The sequence below is a fragment of the Parambassis ranga genome, chromosome 21 (assembly GCF_900634625.1).
Source record: "Parambassis ranga chromosome 21, fParRan2.1, whole genome shotgun sequence".
Lineage (NCBI taxonomy): Eukaryota > Metazoa > Chordata > Actinopteri > Ambassidae > Parambassis > Parambassis ranga.
Window position 1 is genome coordinate 1,849,546 of NC_041041.1, and position 25,038 is coordinate 1,874,583.

The 25,038-nt window shown below is 46.6% G+C and overlaps 3 protein-coding genes across 6 annotated transcripts in view; 2 read left to right on the forward strand and 1 right to left on the reverse strand.

Annotated features, from left to right (window-relative positions):
- The window catches only part of cmss1 (cms1 ribosomal small subunit homolog), a 29,882-nt gene extending 25,646 nt beyond the window's left edge, over positions 1–4,236 (forward strand). For all 4 annotated transcript variants that reach the window (XM_028394256.1, XM_028394254.1, XM_028394255.1 and 1 more), the window contains 9 exons: positions 2,187–2,326; positions 2,533–2,613; positions 2,705–2,840; positions 2,920–2,979; positions 3,060–3,162; positions 3,238–3,298; positions 3,382–3,469; positions 3,599–3,687; positions 3,978–4,236. In XM_028394256.1, coding sequence (XP_028250057.1) covers positions 2,187–2,326; positions 2,533–2,613; positions 2,705–2,840; positions 2,920–2,979; positions 3,060–3,162; positions 3,238–3,298; positions 3,382–3,469; positions 3,599–3,687; positions 3,978–4,061 — 842 coding nt within the window. In that variant the 3' untranslated portion in view covers positions 4,062–4,236. The remainder of the gene's footprint in view (positions 1–2,186; positions 2,327–2,532; positions 2,614–2,704; positions 2,841–2,919; positions 2,980–3,059; positions 3,163–3,237; positions 3,299–3,381; positions 3,470–3,598; positions 3,688–3,977) is intronic.
- A 292-nt stretch (positions 4,237–4,528) lies between these two features.
- On the forward strand, positions 4,529–8,084 carry tmem30c (transmembrane protein 30C). Its single transcript, XM_028394252.1, has 7 exons — positions 4,529–4,975; positions 5,151–5,267; positions 5,351–5,458; positions 6,029–6,119; positions 6,676–6,822; positions 6,888–7,100; positions 7,205–8,084. Exons 1-7 carry the CDS (start codon positions 4,778–4,780, stop codon positions 7,390–7,392), a joined length of 1,062 nt encoding a protein of 353 aa, XP_028250053.1. The 5' UTR covers positions 4,529–4,777; the 3' UTR covers positions 7,393–8,084.
- A 246-nt stretch (positions 8,085–8,330) lies between these two features.
- On the reverse strand, positions 8,331–20,807 carry dcbld2 (discoidin, CUB and LCCL domain containing 2). Its single transcript, XM_028394250.1, has 15 exons — positions 20,469–20,807; positions 18,347–18,571; positions 16,192–16,329; positions 13,575–13,626; positions 13,420–13,492; positions 12,032–12,165; positions 11,904–11,944; positions 11,605–11,820; positions 11,284–11,408; positions 10,712–10,859; positions 10,494–10,637; positions 10,329–10,422; positions 10,204–10,253; positions 9,977–10,111; positions 8,331–9,823 (listed from the first exon to the last, which is right to left on the reverse strand). The coding sequence occupies exons 1-15, from the start codon at positions 20,791–20,793 to the stop codon at positions 9,411–9,413; spliced, it is 2,313 nt and encodes a 770-aa protein (XP_028250051.1). The 5' UTR covers positions 20,794–20,807; the 3' UTR covers positions 8,331–9,410.
- Between the last annotated feature and the right edge of the window lie 4,231 nt (positions 20,808–25,038).

The window sequence follows — 25,038 nt, forward strand, 5'->3', positions numbered from 1 at the left end:
ATCAGTCCAGAAATTTCAAATGTTCACCCTCCCACTGTCCTCTCAGTTTAATGGAGGAACAGAGCAAACAGCAGTAACTGGATACACCTGCGACAGATTATACTACAAGGAAGCTAGCAAACAAGCTTCTCTGCCTTCTCCTCTTTAGTCAGGAGAGAGTGAACCACTGCCTCCTACTTGTCATAGTATTGCAAGTCAAATATCCTTGTTGTCACTGCTAATGTCTGAAAAGTGAGTGAGTGTGGTTTTTATGTCATTGGTCAGCTAATAAAGAGTCAGTAGCTGCCGTATCAGCATCTTCTACTCGCTCATCTAAGGTTTGGTCAGCTTCTCAGCCCACAGGCTGATTGTAGAGCAGTTCACAGCTCATTGAACACACAACAGCAAAGTCAGGTGATTGTGTTTTAGTTGTCAACACAATAAAGAAGGTCCTCTGGATTAAAACTAAAGATCGCCTGATAACTAAACCTTGATGCTGTTCATACACAGTGATGTTAATGACAGACTAGTCCCACAATAAGACAAACAGGAAGCAAATCACCTACCTGCTGTTCGACAGGTGGGCCTGGACTCTCTCTGATTATGGTCCATTTGTGTCCAGCGTCATGATGTCATGTCCTCTGTAATTAGCCTCTCTTCACCCTTTCCTCTTTGATCTTTGGCATTTCTCCTCTCAGCTGTCCAGAATGAGTGAGAGTGTGAGAGAGCTGAGAACCAACGAGGCTGGATGGCTTAGCCCATCAATAGTGGGGGTGGTCCTTCAGTGGAAGGAGCGTAAATGTGGACAGATGACTGTAACAAACAGGAAGGATGAAGGACGAAGAGGTGTGGTTACTGAATGACAGAAAACAGAGCCATGAGGCAGAGCATGAGTGGATAAAGATCATCACTCCTTTGTATTGTCTTCTTTTATGTGGCCCTTAGTGTTGGCCCCTAAAGAAGCAGGAAGGAAAACGAGCAGGCAGTGATAATAACTGCAGAATTGAGTGTGAGATGGGAAATTAGAGAACAAGGCAGCAAATGTGTCAGACGTTGGTGTGTGGTGTGTCTTCAGGGAGTGATCTTACACTGGCGCAGCGAATCAGAGACGTAACCAGATTATATGAGGGAGGCTGCATACAGATTCTCACAGATGCATTCAGAGTTGAGAGAGCAGTATAGATCTTCAAAGATATAGAAGAGTGGATTTCCAGACCAGAAGCACAAGGTTCGGGGATGCAGAGCCGTTTGCAGGTCAGACGTGTAACACAGAGTCTGTCTCCCAGGTTATGGTTTGGTAAAATGTCTCAAGTAACATTTGGAAAATAAGACCGAAAGCTGAACAACTGCCTTCAGCAGAACAACACTTAACACACTGAGAGGATATTGATGGAAACGTTTTGTTCACTTTAGTCTTTCAGTAATGCAATCAATAGATCGCCTTGTATTGTATGAGCCGATGAGTGACAGGCAGAGAACACCCTGAACAGGTCGCCAGTCTGTCAGGACTCAGACGGACAGACCGCTCACGCTCACACCTCTTCAAGAATGTAGAATTCCACCTGTTACTCCTGCAGCCCTGATGGACAGGATGGGTGGATGCAAGATGCTGAAAACCAATCAATCAATCAATCACAGAAGGTGTGTCTGATCCACAGGAAGAAGTAAAAAAAAAGCACCAGAACCTTTTAGAGACTGCAGATCTATTATTAAAGCAGCTGTTTAAAAGCTATTGACCGAACATCCAGGTATGCCTGAAGGGCCTACACATGGCCTCAAACCATGAGACGAGAGGAATGCTCTGAGAAGTGGTAGCAACAGGGAGGCTAAATACAACCAGATGCCTGGTTCGAGACCTGCTGCATTATCGTTGTTACCTCAGGTGAAATTTGTGTGTTTCTGACTGAAAGGCTCCGTGGACGACAGCCTGATCCGTCTGACCATGTGGAAGTGAAGCGTGCTGTTGTCTCATCCTCACACTTTCCTCAGGTTACACAGCTTCCAGTCACAACTTTACACATGAACAGAGATTTGTAATGAGGGAGTTTGCAGCCGTGGAATGTGCTCATTACACTGTGCGGACACACTCTTTCCTTCCATCGTCTCTCTCACCCTCACCTGGCCTAAACAGGATTCGGGATGTGGGCTCACACAATTTTACAGGTTTTAATGACTTGGTTTGGTTTTTGTTTTTCTTCTTCCCGTAGATCCATCTGAGGCGGAGGAGGAGGAGGAGGAGGAGGAGACAGAGGCAGAGAAACAGCCGACTGAAAAAAGCAAAGCAGAGAAGAGGAAGAGGGTGGCGGAGAGAAACATTAAAGCCAAGAAGAAGAAAGATAATGAGCAGGTTGCTGCGTCCTCTGTGTTTGTACAGTGCACCATCAGAAATAGATCTCATGTAACATGTGTCGGTGATCTGTCAAATCACTAATAATCAGATTATAAGCAATAATTTCATTAAGTGTTTACTTGGTCTGTTCCTGTCTTGAGTTCATTTGGGAAAGTGCTGTGTTGCAGCATGTAGACTGACTGGGTTTGTGTGTTTTTCCACAGAAAGCATGTGTAGTTCCTCCAAAGAAGAAGGAGGAGGAGGCTGAAGATGAAAAGTCAGCTAAACCCAAGAAAAAGAGAAAGGTGAGTTTGGCGACACCTGCTGTTTGAAAGAGGAACAGCTGTTCACTGAGTGTACGTCTCGGTTATGACTTCAGCCTCTTTTGTTTTGCAGAAGAAGAAAACGATCACAGATGTGTTGGCCGCTGCAGAGCTGAAGCCGGGCGGCCCGGCTGACCTGCAGGATCTGGTTTCTCAGTTCTTCTCTGATAAACGCTGCGTTATCGAGCAGGAGGAGCTCAGATTGCAGAGTGAGTCTGAGCGAACATGCAAATGTTTGATATCTGCTGATCTGTCCGCTGGCTGAGGTCGCTGTGTTTCCTCCTCCAGACTCCTGCTTCCTGTCCAGTAATGACCTGACCCACAGCCTCTCCTCTTATCTGAAACTGGGTCAGTGCTGCTCTGGAGTTTGATAGAATCCTCCTTCAGCTTTGCTTCTAGATGTTTCATTTTCATTTCTTCTTTGTTAGTTTGTCCAAAGTGGGCAAAGATTCAGAAGCAGCACAGCGGGAAGAGTTCAGTGATCCTGCTGCTGGTCTGCAGCTCGGCTCTCAGAGCCATCGAGCTCATCAAGTAAGAGCAGCTCTGATGGTCTGTGATTATCTTACATTAAAGTAGAATTCTGAGTGTTTGCTCTGTCGTTCTCAGGCAGCTGACGGCTTTCAAGGGTGAAGCCAAAGCAGTGAAGCTTTTTGCCAAACACATCAAGGTGGTAAAGAGTTAAAAAAAAAAACAGTGATGCACGTATGGGTGATAAACCATGTTACCACAACAGCTGAATTCTCTGCACAGATTGAGGAGCAGATGAAGCTGCTGCAGAAAGGCGTCACTCACATCGGAGTGGGAACACCGGGCAGGATCAGCGCTCTCATCGAGAAAGGTGTGTGTGTGTGTGTGTGTGTGAGAGAGAGAGAGAGAGAGAGAGAGAGAGAGAGAGAGAGAGAGAGAGAGAGAGAGAGAGAGAGAGAGAGAGAGAGAGAAGACGTCTCACTTTGATTTTCCTTCTTAGAGGGTCTAAGCTTGGGGGCGCTGAAATATGTGGTTCTGGACTGGAACTGGAGGGACCAGAAGCTCAGAAGGATGGTGGACATTCCTGAGGTGAGCTGCTGCCCCCTGCTGGGCTGAAAGGTTTACTTTCTTTATTATTTACAGCACCTGAAACAAGAAGTATGCCTGGTTTTCTTTTGTTATTTGTTGATGTTTGCTTGTTGGTCTAATGAAACAGGAAGTGGGCCTGTGCTGACACATTTCTTTAAGAAACTGTGACATTTATTTAGTGTATTTCATTGTTTTTCATTAAACTAGGGGAAATAAATGACTCGGAAAGCATCAATAATTTAAAAACTGTGTCCTATTAAAGTGTCATCACATCCCTCTGTGTCTTTTAGATCAAGTTGGACTTCATGAAGCTGTTGGAGAGTGGCATCCTGGCTGCTTGTAAAGAAGACAAAATCAAAATCGGACTGTTTTAACCGTCGGTGTGTCAGCCTGAAGATTTAAAGAGACTCGTGTTTTTTTGTAAAAGGCCTCATCCTGTTTGTGTGAATCCTGAGCAGCCTTTATTACTTTCAGTCTGTGTGAAATGTGCGGAGGTGTTTCTTGCCGCCGGAGGGTGATGGATGGAATAAACGGGCTCAGAAAGAGAAACCCACGTCCTTTTGTTTGTTTGCTCTGACCCCGGGACGTCCTTCCTCCTGTGAATGTCAGGTCATGAGTTTACTTGTCCACCAGGAAGTCACATTCATCACAGCATCCTTTTCATGAAGCACTGTCCAGCAACACAACGGACACTTTCACTGTTATTCTATAGTGTAAATCCGACACGCAGGCAGGTTAAGCTCCTGTGTGGTTTTCATGTGACTAAACAGGAACCTTTGTGTTGCAGGAAGAAGGCGAGAAAGGAGAAGCGTCCACTGTCGCTTAGAAAAAAGGAGATAACAGAAAGCAGAGAGGTGGTTAAGTAAAGGATTGTGGTTAATAAGTAACAGGCCACAGCGCTCACCCCCACCCTGCAAAGCCTGCTGGGAAAATCTCTTGGCAAGCAGAGTGGTGTGTGTGTGTGTGTGTGTGTGTGTGCAGAGAGATTTCGCTGAAATAAAAAAACAGAACAGGAAAAGCAGACAGAGCAGCGCCGTCTTCTCTCCTCTCCACCGCGTCCTCCTCCTGTTCTCAGCTGAAGGCGCCTCTCATGGCCAAAACCAAAGGCAAGTCCGGGCCTCTGGCTCGGAGGCCCGACAACTCTGCGTTCAAACAGCAGCGGCTACCCGCCTGGTCTCCCATGCTAACCGCTAACACCGTGCTGCCTTTCTTCTACTTGATGGCTCTGATATGTCTGCTGCTGGGAGTGTGGCTGCTGCTCACCGTGCAGAGCACACAGGAAATGAAGGTGGGTGAGAACTGCACTCACTTTGAGAAATGTTCTGGCGTTCATGAAGTCTGTACATGAGTGTGTGTTCGATATACAAACCCTGAGTGCAATAAAGCAGGGAGTGGCAGCGAGGAGGGATCAGAGGTCATGTTGGATGTTGATTCTCCTCTTTAATTCTCTCTGCCCTCTTCAGCTGGACTACACCGAGGCCGGCGCCTGCAGTAAGTGTTTTGAAAAGCGTAAAAATGTGAGCAACGCGGCTCAGGCCTGCAGCTGCACGGTGGTGTTCAGCACTGAGAAAGCATTTAAGGTAAAAACACTGATGACAAAACAAACCTAACCTGAGAGCTGAGCTTTCACACTGACGGACACTCGCTGCTCACTGTGTCTCAGGGAGACGTCTTCTTCTACTACGGCCTCAGAAACTTTCATCAGAACCTCCGCAGGTACATGAAATCCAAAGACGATGGACAGATGCTCGGCAGGAGGATGAACCTAAAGGTATAGACCTGTAACGGATACACACACTGCCTTGTGTGCAGTTTGTTGGTAATTAGGTGGCGTTTGGTCGGTGATTTAAAGTGATGAGTAAAAGGAGCAATATTCTCTGTCATGTACAAGTTCTATACACCCTGCACTGGAAGTCTGACTGAAGCAAAAATCAATGAATTATTAAATGTTGGAGCAATATTTGATCAATAACAGCAGATTTAGTGTGAGCATGTTTTCATCTCTTCTGATGGAGGCCTGTTGAAGCTGTTCTGGCCGCAGCCTGATGCTCCGAGTTGAAGTGAGTGACTGAATGTTGAAGCTGTCTGATGTGAGATCTGACGCTGTGGACCGGGAGGCGTCCACCGGCTTTGATTTGACAACTTGGACAGAATGTTGCAGCAGGTTGTGATGTAGAAGGAAGTCAGGACTGATTGTGTCTTTCTTAACACGGGTTTCCTGAACAAAAACAGGACCCGCTGGTTCCTCCGCTTCAACGAGCCGCCGTGCTGACGTCCGAGACGTCGGCCTGACGGCATCAAACGTTCATTTTTAATTATGTCTCATCATCTCCAACATTAGAACCCCACTTCATACTGTGAGCCTTATGCAAGAGATCCTAATGGACTTCCTATTGCTCCATGTGGCGCCGTGGCCAACAGTATCTTCAATGGTAAACACACACACACACACACACACAACATTAACATGTTGAAACAGGATGAAAGGAAGTGAGGAAATGCTGTGATCAATGATTTCATGCAGATCAGAACCACAGAAGAAGAAATAAAATCCAAAGCAGGCAGTAAAAACATGTTAAAGTTATCTATATGAGAACATTGAGCAGGTTCATCAAATAAAAACAAGGCTGATAAATAGGATGGACGAGGACCAGGAACAGGTTTAGAAGCCTCTTGGGGTGATGTGGGCCCCTCTTTCTGGTCTCGGTCAGCAGGCGTGCAGAGCAGCAGCATCGGTGTCTCTGTACCGTTCTTAATGTTTAACAGGTGACCTTCCTTCCTTCAACAACAAATAATGCTCAAAGTTTCTCAGCCTCAGAACCAATTAGAGTCTTGGTTTTGTCCTGGTTGATCCACCCTCTGATAGGACCTAAAACGGATCCCTGTGGAACACCACAGGTCATCTGTAGTTTTGATAAACGTTCCTAAATGGTGATTCAGGTTAAAACGTCCCTTCCTTCCTCTCTCTCTCTCTCTGGACTCTCCCAGACTCCTTCATTCTGAAATACCACGGCGCCGGCGTTGCTGCACGTCGGGTTCCTTTATTACGCACAGGCATCACATGGTACACCGACAAAAACATCAAGTTCCGCAACCCGAGCACTGAGAACCAGACGCTGGCGGAGGCGTTTGAAGGTAAACGGAGACAGGACCTGGATCGCAGGCTGTGTTCAGAGTCATGTTGACCTCTTTCTCCACAGGCACCACAAAGCCTCCATACTGGAGGAGTCCTGTCTACGAACTTGATGTTCGTGACCCGCTCAACAACGGCTTCATCAACGAAGACCTGATTGTCTGGATGAGGGAAGCAGCTTTCCCCAACTTCAAGAAGCTCTACGGGGTTTTAGACCGAGCTGAGGAGCCCTTCACCAGCGGCCTCCCAGCGGGGTCTTACAGCATCGACATATCCTACAGTATCCTTCCACACGTGTCCTGTTGTCCTCGGACAGGGACTATTTTAAGACGGGCTTCTCTCCACTGATCATCTATTTTGAGCCTTGACCTCCTGCCCTGTCAGACTTTCCTGTGCAGTACTTCCGAGGCAGAAAGGAAGTGGTGCTGACCACGCTGACCTGGTTCGGAGGTCAGAACCATTTCCTGCCCATCGCCTACCTCATCACCAGCGGCCTGATCTTCCTGCTCGCCGTCGTCCTCACTGTGGTGTGGTGGAAGTTCGGGAAGGACGGGAAGAACATGGAGGCGTGATGGGTCAGAGGAGGCGGCAAATCCTGAATGATGTGAGCAGAACAAAGGAACTGAGGCGTTCTGTCACCTACATGATGTTTTTTATTGTGAAGATGTTCACGTGGACCAGCACTGAAAGTTTTGGCTAAATTTTCTACATAATTTTAAAAAAAATACAAACCATGTTGTCTATGCACTGTTGATATTTATTCATAGAATTACAATGTATTTATTATAATGATGACATTAACAGTGACTGCTGATGGTTATTGTCATACTTTTGCTAATTAGCATCCATTAAAAGTCCTAAAACCTGGACCACTGTTAGCATGCTAGCACTTCCTGTTTACATCATCATGAATGTTTTGGATTTGGGGTAAGATGTCTGTAATGAGGTGTGCAGTCTCACACGTGTCCGTCTGTGACACAAAACACAACAGATGATTTCCTGCCTGTCTCATAAAAAGGCTAGATGCTAACAAGTGGACAGATGATGTCATTAAACATCATGGTGGATGATGATAATTCATTAGTGAAGATTATCCTGCTGAACAAACCTATGATCCAAAAGACAATGGAGGACTTTCATTGGCTGTTTGTGGGGGAACACACAGGTGAGCTCATCTCAGCTCGGTCTGTGGAGGGAGACAAATGATTTGATCCTGTTTGAGAAGATAATTTTACAAATAAAGTCGCACTTTGTTCCAAAACTATTAAGACATATGTCAAACCGGCTGACTCTCCTCTTTCATAGCTGCAGCTCTCGACATCTCACCCTGAAAAAAAACTTACTCCACAGTTTGAGGTTGATTCATGGATGACAAACGCTCCCATGTCTAAAGAAACAGAACTACACAGATGCTCTTAAAGACTTTTTCTTCCTAAAAATCTAAATCTAAATGAGACCATTGATGGAAAAATGATGAAAATCTATTTGTGTTGAAGATTACAATAAAACATTTTCTTTTAAAAACTCTTTATTTCTCTTTATACAATCAGTGAGCGCCACATAGACACAACCCCCCTGTGACCAGGCAGCACCAGTACTCTGTATAATGATCGCCATGGTTACGGACGACGGCGGCGGCGCCGCTTGTTTGTGTTTCCCGCCACCGAGCGTTTGGTCAGGTCAGTACACACTGTGTCACAAACAGATAATACAAGGAAGAACAGACACAATGACCCCCACACACAGCAAGTCCAGGAAGGTTCAGGACACACACACACACACACACACACACTATGAAGTGATCACAGCTGTAACATATCTGCCTCTATTGTACCTTTCAAAAACGTTTAAGACTGCTTTAAGGTTTGTTTGGCTACACCTGACACGACTGTGAAGTCAGAAAAGGCAACATTTGGTCTCCAAAACCACAAAGAGGATTTTTCTGATTCAGCCTCTCAACATCTCATCATCTCATCAGCCACAACAGTGCAGCCCCCCAAAATCTGTGACCTGCTACCGATGAGGGCAGTGGTGGGATTCAAATTTCCTTATCAGCAGGATGTGAAATAAAAAAATAAATATCAGTTAGATCATTTGAAGGACAGGATCGCAGTATTGGAATTATCCGAACTATACACAATTTCAAGTCATGCTTTTAAGAGTAAGACGCAAACGTACCGTGGAAAAGCTCGAGGAACGTCGTGATGCAAACATGCAGCGGATTCAGTAACAGAACGAGTGGAAATCACAGTTTCACAGGATGCAAGACCAACTAAGAATCACAGAACAAAGTCTTTATCAAATAGTAGTCAGCTTCCTCCTCCTCCTCCTCCTCCATCCGTCAGACTCTCACATTCATCTCTGTGGTTTCAGTGATAGGACTGTGATGGCACGACACAGGCAGTTTGTTGGCCATGCAGACACATTTAGGCAATACAGACATCTCCAGATGAATCTAAAGCTAAGGTAGTGTTCATTCAAGACTCAGGCCCCCCCCTCCTCCTCCGGTAACAACCCTCTGCCTGCGTCCTTTGGGTTGTGTTGGGGTTGGGGGGGCGGGGCAGATTAAGACCGCGTGCTTCCTAACTCTTCAGCTCTGTCCCGTTGGCTTCTGAGCGCTACTCTGAGGCACCTGATAGGTCAGATCCTCCGCGACATGTCCAGTGGCGTTTTTGGGCGTATCGTAAGCCGAGTGTCCCGACTGGCCGCTGTCTGTCCGTGCGAGCAGGGAGGCGGGCCCGGCGCCCATGAAGCTGCACGCTGCGGAGGGCTGGTTCAAAGCGGCGCCTCCTGACAGGTGGCAGCCCATGTCCACCACGATGGGAGTAGCATATTCAGATCCTGACGCTGGCAGCGGTTCGGCGTAAGCGTGGTAAACATCAGGCGAGATAGGAGCGTCATACAGGTCTGGATCTGAGTATCCTGGGTCAGGACCCTCGTCTGGTTTAAAGGTTGACCGCGCACCCAATGTCGTCACGCCGCTAACCAGCGGTTGGGCGTATTCTGTAAAAAAAAAAAACAAGTGTTACAGTTGGTTTTCTTCAGATCTTCATATCTATTTCCTCCCTTCTATAATTCGAGGAGGCTGATTTGATGGAGAACAGGTCCAGCAGCTGGTCAAATCCAGTGCTGGGTTCGGACCTCGGTCAGCAGTACCTGCAGGCTCAGCGTGTAGTCGCGGCACGGCTCCTCTCCCTGTGAGCCGGCTGACTTCACTGCTGCTGTACCGAACTGAATCCTCCGTCTCCACCATCTTAGAGGGCAGCAGCTGCTTCATGCTTTTCCACCAGTCTGCAGCAGACACACAGTGACGGTCAGCAACAGACACACACTACACACACACAAACACTACACACACAGTGTGACCCCGAGGGAGGACGGACCTGTGCGATCCCAGTGAGGAAGATCATACGTCCCCTCAGAGCTCTTCTTCCTGTGAGGAAGTAAGAAGTCGCTGTGATGACGGTGAAAACTTTTCAAAATGTTGTGATGACAGACGAACACACACCTGTTCCTCCAGTGGCACGCACACACCACAGTGAGGATGAGAGCAGTGAGGACCATGACCAACACCGGAACCAGGACTGCTGCTAGCGCCGCATCTGTGAGAACCAACGCTGACATAAACACCCAGAAATCCATCACAGTGAGGGTCTGGTTTTTTTTGACCCACCTTTGCCAGTGTGAGGAGGCATCGTGGTGTTTCTGATGTCTGGGGTGTGTGTGGTTTGGCCGTGGTGAGGCGGGCGCTTTGTGCCTCCTGGAGGAGAGTGAGCGGGGGGGAACATCCGGGGACTCACCTCTGTCCTCCGGCTCACTGTCCAAAGACACACCACAGAAGAAGTGAGGAGTCTGAACCTCGGTAAAAACACGTCAGGTGACTTCACTCACCTGGAGGAAACTGGCAGCCGAGCAGCTCCAACTTGAGCGCGATCCTGTGGTGCCAGGAAGTGGGATTTATCCTCACAAAGCGCGCCTCAATGGGGGGGATGAAGTTGTTCCTCACCTCGTGCAGGTAGTTAATGTTGCCTTGGAAAATCTGCCATGAAATGACAAGTAGCTCAGATGAAATCCCTGCTGCAGCAGGAGGTTCAGGGAGGAATTCAGTTTGTGGAGGAAATGCACTCTACGCTGTGAGCTGATTATTAACTCACACAGTCAGAGGCTGAGAGGAGTCCGTGTGTGGACAGCAGGTCCAGCCGGACTCTCAATCCATATCCATTCATTATTAATCCCTCAGCGTCCCGACTCGTCTACCACAGCACTTAACTCAAACCACTGACTGCTCTCACTTCCTGCCATAAACATCCCCCAGTCAATACCGGTTGCTATGGACACCGTCCATCTGAGTGTCCCTGCAGCCTTCTAAAGTGACATTTTTATCCATTTAAAAGGAAAAAAAGCAGAAGACGACGTCACTGCTGAGCGAGCGGCACTTCACTCGATCGTGTTGACTCTGTTACCTTGTCCTGTGTCGAGTTCGCCTCCCTGTAGCCGTACCACTGTTTGCCATCAGAACTGTACAGGACCCGGTAGGTTGAGATGTAGTACTGGTACTCTCTGCGGGTGGAACCTGTGGTGATGATGCCTGGAAGAGAGCACAATGGAACGACAGTGAGGGCTGTGGCACGGCAGCAGCGTCGTCAATGACTTACTGATGTAAGCTCCCCAGTGGAGACACCTCAGTCTGGATCAAAGGTTGCAGTCAGAGTTCTGTCAGGTGGGAACATGTTGCTACAAAGCTGCATGATGCAGAGAGTTTGTGCTTCACTGTGTGTGTGTACCTGTGATCCTCTTCTCCTTCTTCAGATCCACCTGCAGCCACTGCTGCTGGTCGCTTTGAGACGGCGCCCAGGGCAGCCCCGCCTTCTTCAGCCGCGCCCCCGGCGGCGCCCACACACTGTGCTGACTACTGAGGCTCTTCCAGTCCCACACGGACGAAGCGTTGAGCTGAGTGTCCGCCACGCCGCCGGATTCCAGACCCAGCGTTCCATAGCAGCCTGACAGCACGGACACACTCAGATTAAAACGTACAGACATGAGTAACAACGATGGACGTCCTGAGGGAGGGAGACAAACTCACCACTGGTCTTGAAGGTGAAGAGGCTGTTGGACAGAGTTCCTCTGAGGACACACACACACACACAGTGTGAGCGCATGTAGCATCATTTATATACACATTTGAAATGAGGGACAGGTTCGTCCTCTTACCCAGTGGACGTGACGTTGTTAGCCAGTGTGCCCTCATAGTGAGGGATGCCTTTGCTGCTGACCACACTGATCCTCCCTCCCACACCGTTGGACACTACACCCGCATGGACAGCTGCCACGCACAGAGGAGACGACTGCAGGACGAAGGGACAGGACGCAAGCGTTAGGCCGGGACAGACTATAACCATAAAATCCTCATCGGAGACTTTCTGACAGCCGTGACCATCTGATGAGGATTTTATGGTTATGGTTGAATTTAAATAACGTTTCACTTCCTGTGGTGGAGATCTGATGCAGCGGGGGGGCTGATGCTGCCCATGTCAGAGTGGGTGGAGGCTGTGCTGTTTTATCGTACGGTCACTTAACCTTCAGGCTGAGGCTGATAATTCTGATGAGTCAGGATGATGTCACTCGCTGCATTCCAGTCCAAACCTGCTGCCACATCACTGACAGAAAACCCAAATGTGCTGCGGCCGCTCCTGACGAGCAGCTGCTCCACGAAGGTGGAGTTTTATTACAGGAAAAGGCTCACACACACACACACACACACACACACACACACACACACACACACACACACACACACACTGGAATCCACAGCTGACAAAGGATTGTGGGAAAACTCTGGTGGTGACCGAGCAAGTGACACACACTCACGTACACTCACTAACAGGCTGCCACCGGAAATCAACACTTTCCCCATAACCACCGTAAACCTGCCCCAAAAACACAGACCACATCCTGAAGGGAGCCGTACCAAACCACTAACACAAACACAATGTAAGGCTCCAAACCACAGCGCCCTGCCGCCAACAGAGGAAACACACACACTCACACACACACTCAGCTGTGATAAGCAGCGTGTGGAAGTATAAGAAACACAGCGGCAGAATTAAGGAGAAACTGCAGGATTGTAATCTGGGTGGGGAATCTGGTCCGCCTGGTCCCTGTGTGTCTCCACAGTCTCACACACACACACAGGCCTCCTCCGCTCAGCGCCCTCTTGCAGCTGGGCTGGATTATGAAGTTATTATTTTGGGCCAAACTATTATCTCACCTCCCTTTTCACCCGCTGACCCTGCCCCTCCTCTGATCCTGCCTCACTCCCTGAAGCTCACCCCGACGCTCCTCCCTGTCCTCCCGTCTGACACAGCAACACCACCCTTCCCTCCCTCCCTGCCTCCGTCCCAGCTCCTCCAGCTCTGAACATGAGGTCATCAGCCAGAGAACGTGGCACCCATGACCTCATCACAGCGGGGGTGCTGTGAGGTCATCAGTGCAGGACGTGGGGCCCATTTCCATCAGAACAAATGGATGCCAACAAAGGACAAAAATGATGGAGCATGGATAAGCTGACGGTGTCTGTGTGTGTGTGCGTGCATGATCACCTCTCTGTATCCGTTAGGAATCGTTCCAGAAACCTCCTCGGTGGACGTCAGGCAGCCGGCTGGACAGTATTTACTAAGATGACAGAGACACACACAATGATTATCTCTCGGCTCCATCACTGCACAAACATCCACACTAAGCCGACGTTATTCACCTGAACTCTGCCTCGGGGAAATCTGTTCCTTTGTCCAGGCAGGTGATTAGATCTGCAGAGGCAAACAAAAAACCGTCAGAACTGGTTTCTCCGCCCGTCCCTCCTCCCGTGCTTTTTATTCTCGGTTGTTGGTTGTTTAATTATCTGATGTTTGAAGTAAGAGGAACCACACGCTGTTTGTAACTGTGGACCTGTGCAGGTCTGTTCTTCAATGATGACAAAAGCTTTACTGTGTAATCTTTTCACCTTAAAACCCTATAAAATCACAGTGCACGGACGTGTGTGTGTGTGTGTGTGTGTGTGTGTGTTGTCGTGTTTTGCTGATGAGGTTTGTGTCCTGCTGGATGATGTGGCCTTCTAAGAATTCAGAGAGAATGTGTGGCGGTGGTCGGTCTCTGAGTCAACACATAAACACCCCCAGCCACGGCGGGTTGCCATGGTAACCGTCCACCCACACTCATGTACGTGACAGGAAAACACACACGTATCATCTGTGGAAACAGTGTCTGACAGAGTGTCACCGAGTGACTCAGTCGCGCCAGGATGACCAGCAGACAGAAATAATACACCACACTTCTTCTCCTTCTCCTTCTGTGGCTCCAATTATCTGCTTATCTCAAGTCCCGCTAATGTTCCACATGACAAAGCACGTCTTCAGAAACAGAGCTGACACACTGCTTAGCAACAGCACTCACTTATTAAAGAGAACATCTGCCAATGTTCACACATCAAAGCGAGTGTTCCTGTAGATCAGATGAATTATATATTTCTTTATTTATGCACAGGTCATGTGACGCTCCAGACGTCAGGTTTTAAAATATCATTACTGGATATTAACCAGACTGTACTGTACTTATTTCCATTAAGCAGGTGACGGTGCAGCTGATGGGTGAACATGGATGGAGCTCCTGTGTGTGGAGCCGTGCAGAATCGAACCACAGAGTCTTTCTGAATCCGCCCTCGCTGCTGTTTCTTCAGCTGCAGCTCTCACTTCCCAGCATGCCGCCTGTCTGTCTGCGCTCTCCTTCATCCCTCTCTGCCATCTTTTACCAACAACACCACTGACAACCAACAGACCCAACAGTAGATTCTGCTCCTCGTCCACACGTGTGCAGCTCTGAGCGGAGCCCATGCCTGCACGCTGCAGCTGGAATTCCAGATATGCAGCTGATCGGAGTGTACCACTCACAGCAGGCAGCTCCTTATCTGCTGTGTGTTAGCGAGCGTACTGCACAAATGTTCCCCTCGTCTGTCTGACGCATCAGAGTCCAACTCTTATTCTTTTTATAGATAAACTCCTCTGCTTTACCTCTGCTGTACAACATATGTTGGCCCTTATGTAATTCAGAAATCAACGACACAGACACGATGAAAACCTGCACAAACCCGAGATCAGGACACTTAGATTTCATCCACCCCTTAAGAATCAGCCTGAGTGGAGCCGAGCAGAGAGAGCAACAGCTGCTGCAGTGTTTCTGTGAGGTTTACTGCTACCAGGAAGCAGCAGAGGCGCCAAAAAGGTGCTTTATATAGTAAATGTTGCAGCAGCACAGCGGCCAGGACCAAACTTTCCGGCTTCTAGCATCATTTAGACAGTGTGATGTTTATAAAGTGGAGTTTTTTCCTCGAAAAAAAACATCCTGTGCTGAAATGTGCTGTGAGGTGGATGATAAAACAGGAGGCTGAGAGAAGCAGCCGGCTCAGGGAGGATCTGATCATCTGGGCAAAATGATTGGATCAGATGTCAGAGGTTAATCCATCATTCATCACCTCCATTAAGGGGAGGAGGCTTCAGATGGAAGTGTGTTCATACAAATGTGTTCTCAAGGGTTAAATCTAGTGCTGAACAGTTTCCTTATTGTGAGTCATTTGCTGTCATTATGTCTCTGTCCTCTCACCTCCTAAAGTGAAGTGTCTCCGGGACACACAGTGCAGATCGGGCACAGATGAGATGAAGATGACTTTACTAATAACAACTATTAGTGCTTAATGTCTGGCTTCGGCCACCAAACTCCTGCAGTAAGGACTCCTGTGTGTCTGTATACACGGCAGAAATGTTGACTTTGAGACATCTGTGGTGGACATCTGTCCAGTTCTGCTACAGAATGACACAAGTCCTCACTTTGTCCCCTCACAGGCAGCAGGAAGGACTGCATGATCAATATTCTACATAAATAAACTCCAGGGCTGCCTCTGGTTATTTGACCAACATGGAGAAAGTCGCTGTTAACTCAGCACCATCCTCTGATGATGACAGCTGACACTTTCTGCTTGAAAACCTCAAACTGCACATCTGGAGACGAGGCTGTTTGTGACGGACTACTGAGAGATGTGAGCTTTTCACACAACAACAGTGACAAGCTGCCAACACTTAGACAAACCCACATGTGCACAAGTCTTTCCAGGACAGAATAATTACTCCACAACTGTTAAAAAATAAGGTGGTGGTGCCGAATGAAACATCTGTCAGCAACACAAACACACACAGTCTCCAAAGCAACTCTTCCACCCGCCACCCCTGAGGGCCAAAACAGAAACCAGAAACTGAGTGATCACATGACCGTCCCGGCAGGCCAACGGATCATCAGCAGACAGACCAACAGAGCCGAGAACTCACCTGTGTGCTCAGTGGTGGAGTAAGACAGGTAGAACCCACGTCCACGGTGGTGGGTCCCACTCATGAACTGGACCGTGACCTGGCTGCCGGTGGACTCGAGCAGCTCATTAACACTCAGATTCAAACCGCAATATTTCACTGTCAAAGAGGACAAAGAGAGGCGGGTTAGTTACATAAATCTGCATTATACTGATTATTATTATTATTATATATTATGATCCATTATAAATGAACGTAACCCAGGATGTTTTATTTATTATTATTACTTACTTGACTGTATTTCTAATGCTATAATTAATTTAATAACACTGTAATCATTTCCATGTACTCCATTATTTTCCTGTAACGCGCACTTCCTGTTTTTATCCAGGTGCAGTAACAGTGTTCGGGCAGGTGGGGGCGGTAGTGACCGTAGAAGTGACCGTCAGAGCGCGACGGGAGGCACGAAGTAGAAAACACTGCGTAAACTGAACCAAACTCCGGTTAAAAACTATAAACACGAGATTAAAACCACCCTAAATAGCTTCTTCCTTATGTCAAACGTTCCAGAATAACTTTTACGGACGGACTGTGGACGTTTCTGAGGATTAAATGCTTGAACCTTTGTCCTCTGGTGAGAGTTTGAAGTGCATGTTGTTAGCATGTTTTTAGCTAGCTAACTAGCTAGCTAGCTAATGATGCTGTGTGTGTTGTTTTTTTTAAATGTGGTGACTTTTTATTAAGACAGAGCTAATAGGAATATAATTAATTTTATGCTAAAGCTGCAGTAAAGATGCTAATATATAAATAATATATTATATATATTTTACTGAACTGAATTTTGGCTTTTCATACAGGTTTATTTTTACATACATGACTGAGACTGGAAACGACCACCAGAGGATGTGGAGCATCAGGAGGACCGATCCTCCGTCACATCACACAGATAAGAACAGAATGAACTTTTATCTTTTATCTGGTTTGTTATTTTTCCACACAGTTACACTTATTTCCCTCAATCTGTGCGGTGAAAAAACAGCCGTTGTATCCTAACAAAAAACTACAAGAAAAGCAAAGACTCCACTGAAAACCAATGTTTTCGTATATTAGAGCTTTTCTTCTCTGTGTGTGTCCTTGTCCAAGCCTACTGTCCCAGAAAGCTTCACACACACACACACACACACACACACACACACAGAGTGGACACAGGTGAGGTGAAGGGAACTTTGACAGTCAGGCCAGAAATCTGCATAAAATGCATCGACAGCTAAAAGGGGAACGTGCCCACAGCAGCAGCAGCAGATAGAAGTGGGGTCTTTGTGGGAGGAGGGCATCAACGATGCGAGGCTTCACATGTGCGACTCAAACAAGCTGCCTTTTATTGATTTCTGTCTTGGCGGTAGTTCTGCTGTTCTTTGCGGGCCGGTTCCAAGTCTGCGTTAGTAAATACCAATAAATACCTGCTGTTTATAATCCAAATAAGTGTTTTTAGTTTTTGTATTTCTCTTCACTTCATTGAAGAAAACTTCTGAGTTGTGCATCATGGATTCATCATGTACAGAATGTAAGTACGCTGTGACTAGTGTTGACATCCGATACATCGTTCATAGACATGCGGGTCACATGAGCAGGATTCTGATACGGAAAGATTGTTCGTATTGACCAGACATGTTTGTGCATGTTGTGGTTTGCATGCAGGTAAACAGTCCTTGTGGACACAGGCTGATGCAGTTGTCGAGCGGTGGATGTAAACTACACGTCTGTAGGTGTTGCCCCTCAGTTTTTGCATCTCAAGCTGCTAGTTGGACCGAATTTGTCCGTTATCCGGACAGTCTTAGAGCCAGAGGCCTCATCATCAGACATTAGCTGAGGGGTTCCCAGACTGGTTGGATTCTTATTTATAGTCAGCTTAAAACAACCAAAGTCACAGATATCAGGCTCGTAAACACGGCTGAGCTCAGGGAGAAATCTGATTACACACATGCTGATGAAATGGTTGAAACAGTGTTTTAATGTTCTTCAGTCTCCTGAAGTAACTTGCTGCCCTGTGTGGGGGGGTTCCATAGCTATCTAATCACCAGACAAACAGTTTAGCAAACAAGTGAGCACATTTCCATCTCGCTCAGACCTCCCACGTGGCTTTGGTAAACACGTCGCGTATCTGCTCGTCACTCACCGATCTCACTCCGGTCCGGTCCGATGCCGTTGTACAGGCGGAGGTAGTTGACCTGGCAGTCGCTGTCTTCTATGTCCAGCGCGGCGAAGCGAAAGCGGATCCTCTTGCCGCGGGGCACGCTGATCTCCCACTCGCACACCGTGTGGTTGGGGTACGTCCTCGGGTAGCCCAGAGAGGACAGAGTCCCACTGCTGGGCCCGAGCATGCTGGGGCCGCAGCCATCACCTGCAGGACGACACAAACACAGACTGAGTCCAGACCCAAAGGACAGTTATACAGAAAACATGTCGGATTTACTGAATAAACACAAGCCTGCAGCAGCCACAGCCAGAGTGTGGACACCCGATTAACCTCGTGTGTCAGCAGACCTGCAGGTCCTCTTCACTCATGTGATGGTTTTATCTTAAATATAAAATCATCTTTAAAGTTTTCTGCTCTCCCAGATCTTCACAGTTCCTCTAAACTGCTGTATCTTAACGAACATTTTCACATCTTCATGTTTTAATGTAGGATTTGAAGAAATGACGTGAAGCACGTTATAATACGTGTGTCAATCTGCAGCTTAAAATAATCCAACAAAAGTATTTTCCTTCGCTCGGCTACAAACTCAGCTTGTTGATATCTTGAATATTCTTGAATGTCGCGGGCAGGACCAAGTGACAGACAGTGTTCTGGTCCGTTTTTATACTCTCTTAAATCGTTATTGGCGATTATGGCATCAGACTACTTCTGCAGCGTTTTAAGTGGTGTAGGAACTCTTATCTTTGTAATTGCTTCATACGTTCTGTTATTATTTTTATTATTATTTTATTAAGTGGAACTTATTTGTGTCTCCTCAGGTGATTAAGCGTTCTCCATGAAGACAAAGTGACTAATGCTTCTTATTACTGCTGGTTTACATCGTCCTTTGTGTAGTAAAATGACTTTCTTTGAGTCTTTGGACATTGTTTAAAACACTTAAGTGTGTGGTTGGGCTTTAATAAAATGTGATACTGTTAAATGAAGGAAATAATCAATAATGTGACATAACAGCTCAAAATGGATGTGTTGTTTTCAGACAATAAAAATGTTTAGTTGGTTTCTGCATCGACACATCTGGCAGTAATATATTCCTATGTGTAATTTAAGGGGATTTGAGGACTTACTTAGGAGAACCTTTAACCTGGTGCTGTGTTAAAGTGTGTGAGGAGCTGTCAGAGGACAGAAAGTTGATGTGTGTGGATGTTTGTGGGCTCATGGCCTCGAGATAACACTCAGCAGTCACGCTTCATGGTGTTAAGTGGATGTTCTGTCAGCCTGCGGTTATGTAAGAGCCTCTCAGTGGACGTGATCCAGACGAACAAGACAAAAACAAAGCTGCTCCCCCTCAGCCGGACTCACAAGTGTGACGGAACAACTGCACAGGGGCTCACATGACCTCCATGGAGCTGCTGCTCAGGCACAGAACCGACCAGGAAGACTCTCTGGTCGCACATGAGCACACGTACTGTGTCACTGTGAGATTATAATTCAGCTGAAATTTAAAGTTATGACAAACTGAGCCCACGTGTTTACAGCCCCCCCACCCCCAACCTCTGACCCCCTCTGAGACTGGCAACAAAAACCACCAGAAACTGGGTCTACGTCTAACACGGTGTCAGATTAACCCTCTCCAAACCGTGCCGTGATCACGGAGGGTTCTTCACGGTAAAAAAAATGAACCACCTGGACCGAGGAACCAGGCCACAAACCGCTGAAGGCACCGAGAGACAGACTCCATTAGAAAAGCTCGCAACAAGCTGAGACTTTGAGCTCCTGATAAATCCTTTAAAGCCACACGTGAGTTCAGCCCGCAGCAAATCCACCAAACAGCGGTGGTTCCGATACAATCACGGTCTAATGAACCGGTTTGTCCGGTTTCACTGCGGCCACAGAGAGCACCGTGACGGGCGGCGGTTAGCTCCGTAAACCCAGCGAAACTCCACGTACACACGGCCATGTAAGGTAAGCTAGGCGAACAATAACAACACACTCAGACGGATCTCTACACAGCGGCATGTTGACACCGTTGCAGGCCGCATGGCGGCGTGTGTCGGCGGCCGCGGCCGCGCCGGCCTCCCGCGGCCCCGTGTGTGGCACCAACCTTTCTGCGCTCCGCAGCCTCTCTCCGCGGTGAGAATGATGAGAATCGACAGGACGAGAACCCCGGCCCCTGTCGGTCCCCTGCCCACCATTACCGCTCTGCCCATAGCAGCCTGCAGTCTGAATGCATACTGCTCACTTCTGGACCGGCTGCACCGATCGAACACAACCTGAGCCGGTCCCCGGTCAGCCCTGCTCCTGGAGGAGGTGCTGGTCTGTTTTTTGTTGCGTTGCGTTAAGTCCAGTGGTTTGCGACACTCACCGCGGAGGTAACTGCTCCACACACACACACACACACACACACTCACACACACAGACACACACATTCAGTCTGTGCAGCTACTTCCTCCACCGAGGCTCCTCCTCCTCCAGATCCTGACCCGGGATCCCCGAGTCCCCCAAGTGGTCTGAATGATCCCACAGAAAACACTTTCCCCATAATTCAACAATAAAATGTCAGAAGTTTGTCTTCATAATTCACACAGCTACAGATTTCAAACATGTAAACAAAGACATGCCACAAGATTTTTTAAGATTAAGAAACCTTTATTAGTCCCACAATGGGGAAATTGCATTTTTGCAACGGCATACAGACAGCAAGGGATAAGTTAGGAAAAAGATATATACATTATAAAATAGACTACCAATAAAAAGATAATGGAAGAAATGACCGACTAGCAGTAGAGGCTAGTTCCCCTTGTAGCATGTGTTGTTATGATAAATTAATAAACGTTAAGAAAATGTGTCTCACTGATTTAAAAAAACATTGAAGACTACAAACTTCATTGTAGTGCAACCAAAAGTTTCTCAAATGGTCGTTCAAAAGTCTGAGAGATTTTTATTTTCACTTTTTATATGATATTTTTTACAGGTATTGTTTAGCATCTTTCACAGGTCACATGTTTTTTGCCTCTTCTTTCCATGCTGAAGGGATGATAATGCAGAGCACCTGCTGAAACCTCCATCTTAGCATCATTATAGAAAACACTGACCAAACTGTAGCATCACACATCATGCATGCTGTGAAGAGGCTGCCTTGACTATGATTAGCTTTCCTAGCTGATGTGCTAACAGGCTGTCCTCACAGTCTTCATGCCGGGGTTATCTGAGTTGAAGGAAGTTAATTTCCTCTGAGTGGAGTCTTATAAAAACAGCAGGAGAGCATTGTTGGTGAATGACATAAGACTGTAGCAGTAAAACGAGCCTGACCTTTGTGTTGTTGTCCTTTCTGGACTCATGTTAGTTGTGTGTTTTTTATTCAACATGCTGCTGCTGTGAGCTAACAGACTGCCTCTTACCCACCCAGCCTTTATCACTGCATTAATGTCTGCACACCCAAAGCTGACACACGATCACATGACGGTCATTGAAGTGAGCAGGGAGACGTTGACCCAGGCTGATTAATGACTGGGTGGCAGAAATCATACATCCAGGCTCTGGCAGAACGTTTCAGAATATCTAAGCATGAAGACACATCCACTCATTATTGTTCTACAGCACACCCTCACTTGGCAGAAGGCTTCGATGTGATGCAACTGTCAGAGTAACCAATAGCAACATGTAGCAACAAACACAGTTCTTTAGCCTGTGAGTAATATGTTGGATGATTCAGAGGTTTTTCTTGCTCTGGATGCAGTGTGTGTGTGTGTGTGTGTGTGTGTGTGTGTGTGTGTGTGTGTGTGTGTGTGTGTGTGTGTGTGTGTGTGTGTGTGTGTGTCAGACAGGGTGTAAAAGAGCATAAACAGGCAGATCACTCACTCGTGCTGAAATTGAAACTCCTTCATTCTCTCCCATACACACCCCTCGCCTCCATCTGTCTTTTCCACATTCTCCATCTATAAATCCATGTCATGTTTGCCTAATATAGTTAGAAAACAATCATTCTTGTTTTGGGTTTCCACATAATGTTTGACTTTGAGGAAAACATTAAAGTAGGGACCGCTGACTCTTGTTTTATTGGTAGTTTATATACGTTTTTATCTTATTTTTTGCTGTATCTGTGCTGTTGCAATAACGTAATTTCCCCATTGTGGGACAAATAAAGGTTTTCTTAATCTTAATCTTAATCATAACCATTTGCACAGTCAGTGTACACACCTAGTTTACAAACTGGCGTATGAATGCGGTGACTTATGCTGTTCTTTGTGCAGTAAATACACATTTTCAGCTCTCTTTAACAGTTTTGTCTGCATTAACTCACATTTTTTAGCAACTATCATGTTATTTCTTGTCGTTTCTGTCTAAAATTAAACATGGTGACACACTGACATCACCGGCGGGGAGGGAGTGATGGAGTCTGGGGGGTCTCATCCCTCAACACAGGTGCTTTAAACAGCCGCTAACTGTTTTGTGTTCACATGTTGTTAGACATTAAAAACTACTGGTTAAGTATTTGGTGGTTTGTGGTTAAAAACACACACACACACACACACACTGTTGCCTGTGTGTGGCGTGAAATGACCACTACATGCTGTAAATGTGAAGTAATAACACATGGAACTGCTGCATTATTCATACGCTGCTTCTTTTCCCCCCCACATATTAAATTTAGTTGACAGATATTAAAGGGTTAATATGAGCCTAAAATAATTTAGTCTAGTCCAACTTTATTTTCCATGTTCCTGTTGAAATAACGAGTCTAATGCCGTGAGTATTATGAAGCTTCTACCCAAATAAAAGCATTAAAATCCACTGAATGTGTGTTAGAGCTGAGATGTCACAACGTTCCATCACGGTGGCTGTACTTTCTGCTGGTTTGTCCCTTTTCACTTTTCTTGATAAATCTCCAGCATCATGAGCAGAACATTGACGGTCAGGGTTGTGTAATTTCTTCAGACACGCTGCAGCTTCTTCACACTTCCTCGCTCTGCCGAGCCGCTGTCGGTACAAAGCCCGGCTTTGTTTTGATCAGCTGTTGAGTTCAGATCATTATTAATGCACTGCTGTCAAGATGAATGTTTTTAACCACAGCTGTCATTGTTACAAAGCACATTTTTTAGCAACACTGCAACAGAAACGCAGAATTTAAGGATGTTTTAACAGATGGTGTTTACATGAAAGTAGGGTTAAAATAAGAGCTAAAGATGAAGAACATCAAGGGGAGAACAACTCCAACTTAAATGAAATGGCGCCACTTGGTGGACACAGAGTGCCACGGCAAGTTGGCGACAGGGTTGTTTATAAGTGTCATTTCTTTCATGACTTTTAAAGCCTTCATTTCAGATCATGACACCTTCTGAGCAGCAGGTGTATTCGCTTGATTTTCTGCGTGTGATCGCAGTTTATTCATTTCCCATGTCGGCCGCTTTTTTTTGGGGTGGGGGGGGGGGGGTTCAAACAAATGAGTCATGACATGTCGGGGTCGTGTCTGTACCTGCTGATGGAAGAACAGGTACAGACACTAAAGCTGTCTGAGTCCGTGTCATTAAAAGTTCTAGTATTAAAAGTGACAAATGGACTTTTATGAGTCACTGTAATTTATTAGCTGCTCCATTAAAAGCTTATTCCTGACTTATCAGGAGGAGATGATGAAACATGACTCATTCCTTAGCTTTTCCATCTCTAAATCATAGTCCTGTCATACTGTGGCCTGCTTGAGTAACAATAGAAGATACCCGCTGGTAATGTAAAGCCACACCTTCAGCTGTCATAACAGCTTCTTTATTTCTTAGTTTTTTTCCTAGTAGATTTTATTATTATGCTTGTATGAAGGAAAAACAGGATTACACACACACACACACACATATCCAGCATCATGAGCAGAAAGCTGACACTGTCACAGTTGTGTAATTCCGTCAGACATGCTGCAGCTTCTTCACACTCAACATCACTGTGTAATGCAGACATCACTGTGGAGCTGCTGTCTGTACAAAGACCGGCTTTGTTGTGATCAGCTGAGAGAGTAAATATAGATATATATTATTTTTAATGCAGCGCTGCTGAGTTTGTGAGACGGACATTTTTAACTAGCTCTCATTGTGTAGACATTTTAAAGCAAGGCACGTCACATGTGACCTGACTTTCACAGTGTGTGTGTCGTTCTGCAGTCAGTGACCGGGCTGCCCCCATCGTTAGATGTTGGGCTGTGTCAGTGAAGTTGTTCACGCCTCAATTCATGGTTTATAATCCAAGTTATGAAGCAGTTTATCTGTGGACGTTGTTGTTTCTAAGATATGATGGTTATTTTTCTGGCAGCGTGTAAATATATTCATATATATATAGTTCTTACTAGCGTGGTACGTGGTATTCCACATCCCAGCATTGAAGCTGGCCTTCAACAGGCCCGACCCTGTGAGACCTTGAGGCACAAAAGTTAGAAATGATATCGATGTGTTGTTGTTGTGGGTCATTAATGGAATTTCCTGCAGATGTTTGAAGTCTCAGCGTGTAGCTGCTCATCCGGCCCGCTGAGCTTATGAAGGTCAACAGATGCAAGGGAAGCCCGGCAGTCCTCCTGCAGACACTTAGCTGTAAAGGCAGGATCGGACTTTAAAGAATTCAGCCAAGGTCCTGACTGTAACCGCAGGGTCACAGGTTTCCATGGCGACTCCAAAAGCAGCACTCCTACACCT

Coding starts and splice junctions, on each gene's coding strand:
- tmem30c (XM_028394252.1), top strand. CDS start 4,778: ATGGCCAAAACCAAAGGCAAGTCCGGGCCTCTGGCTCGGAGGCCCGAC. Junction 4,976..5,150: donor AGAGCACACAGGAAATGAAG/GTGGGTGAGAAC, acceptor TGCCCTCTTCAG/CTGGACTACACCGAGGCCGG. Junction 7,101..7,204: donor CAGCATCGACATATCCTACA/GTATCCTTCCAC, acceptor CTGCCCTGTCAG/ACTTTCCTGTGCAGTACTTC.
- dcbld2 (XM_028394250.1), bottom strand. CDS start 20,793: ATGTGTGTGTCTGTGTGTGTGAGTGTGTGTGTGTGTGTGTGTGTGTGG. Junction 10,860..11,283: donor CGAACTCGACACAGGACAAG/GTAACAGAGTCA, acceptor ATTTCATGGCAG/ATTTTCCAAGGCAACATTAA. Junction 9,824..9,976: donor ACTACACGCTGAGCCTGCAG/GTACTGCTGACC, acceptor TTTTTTTTACAG/AATACGCCCAACCGCTGGTT.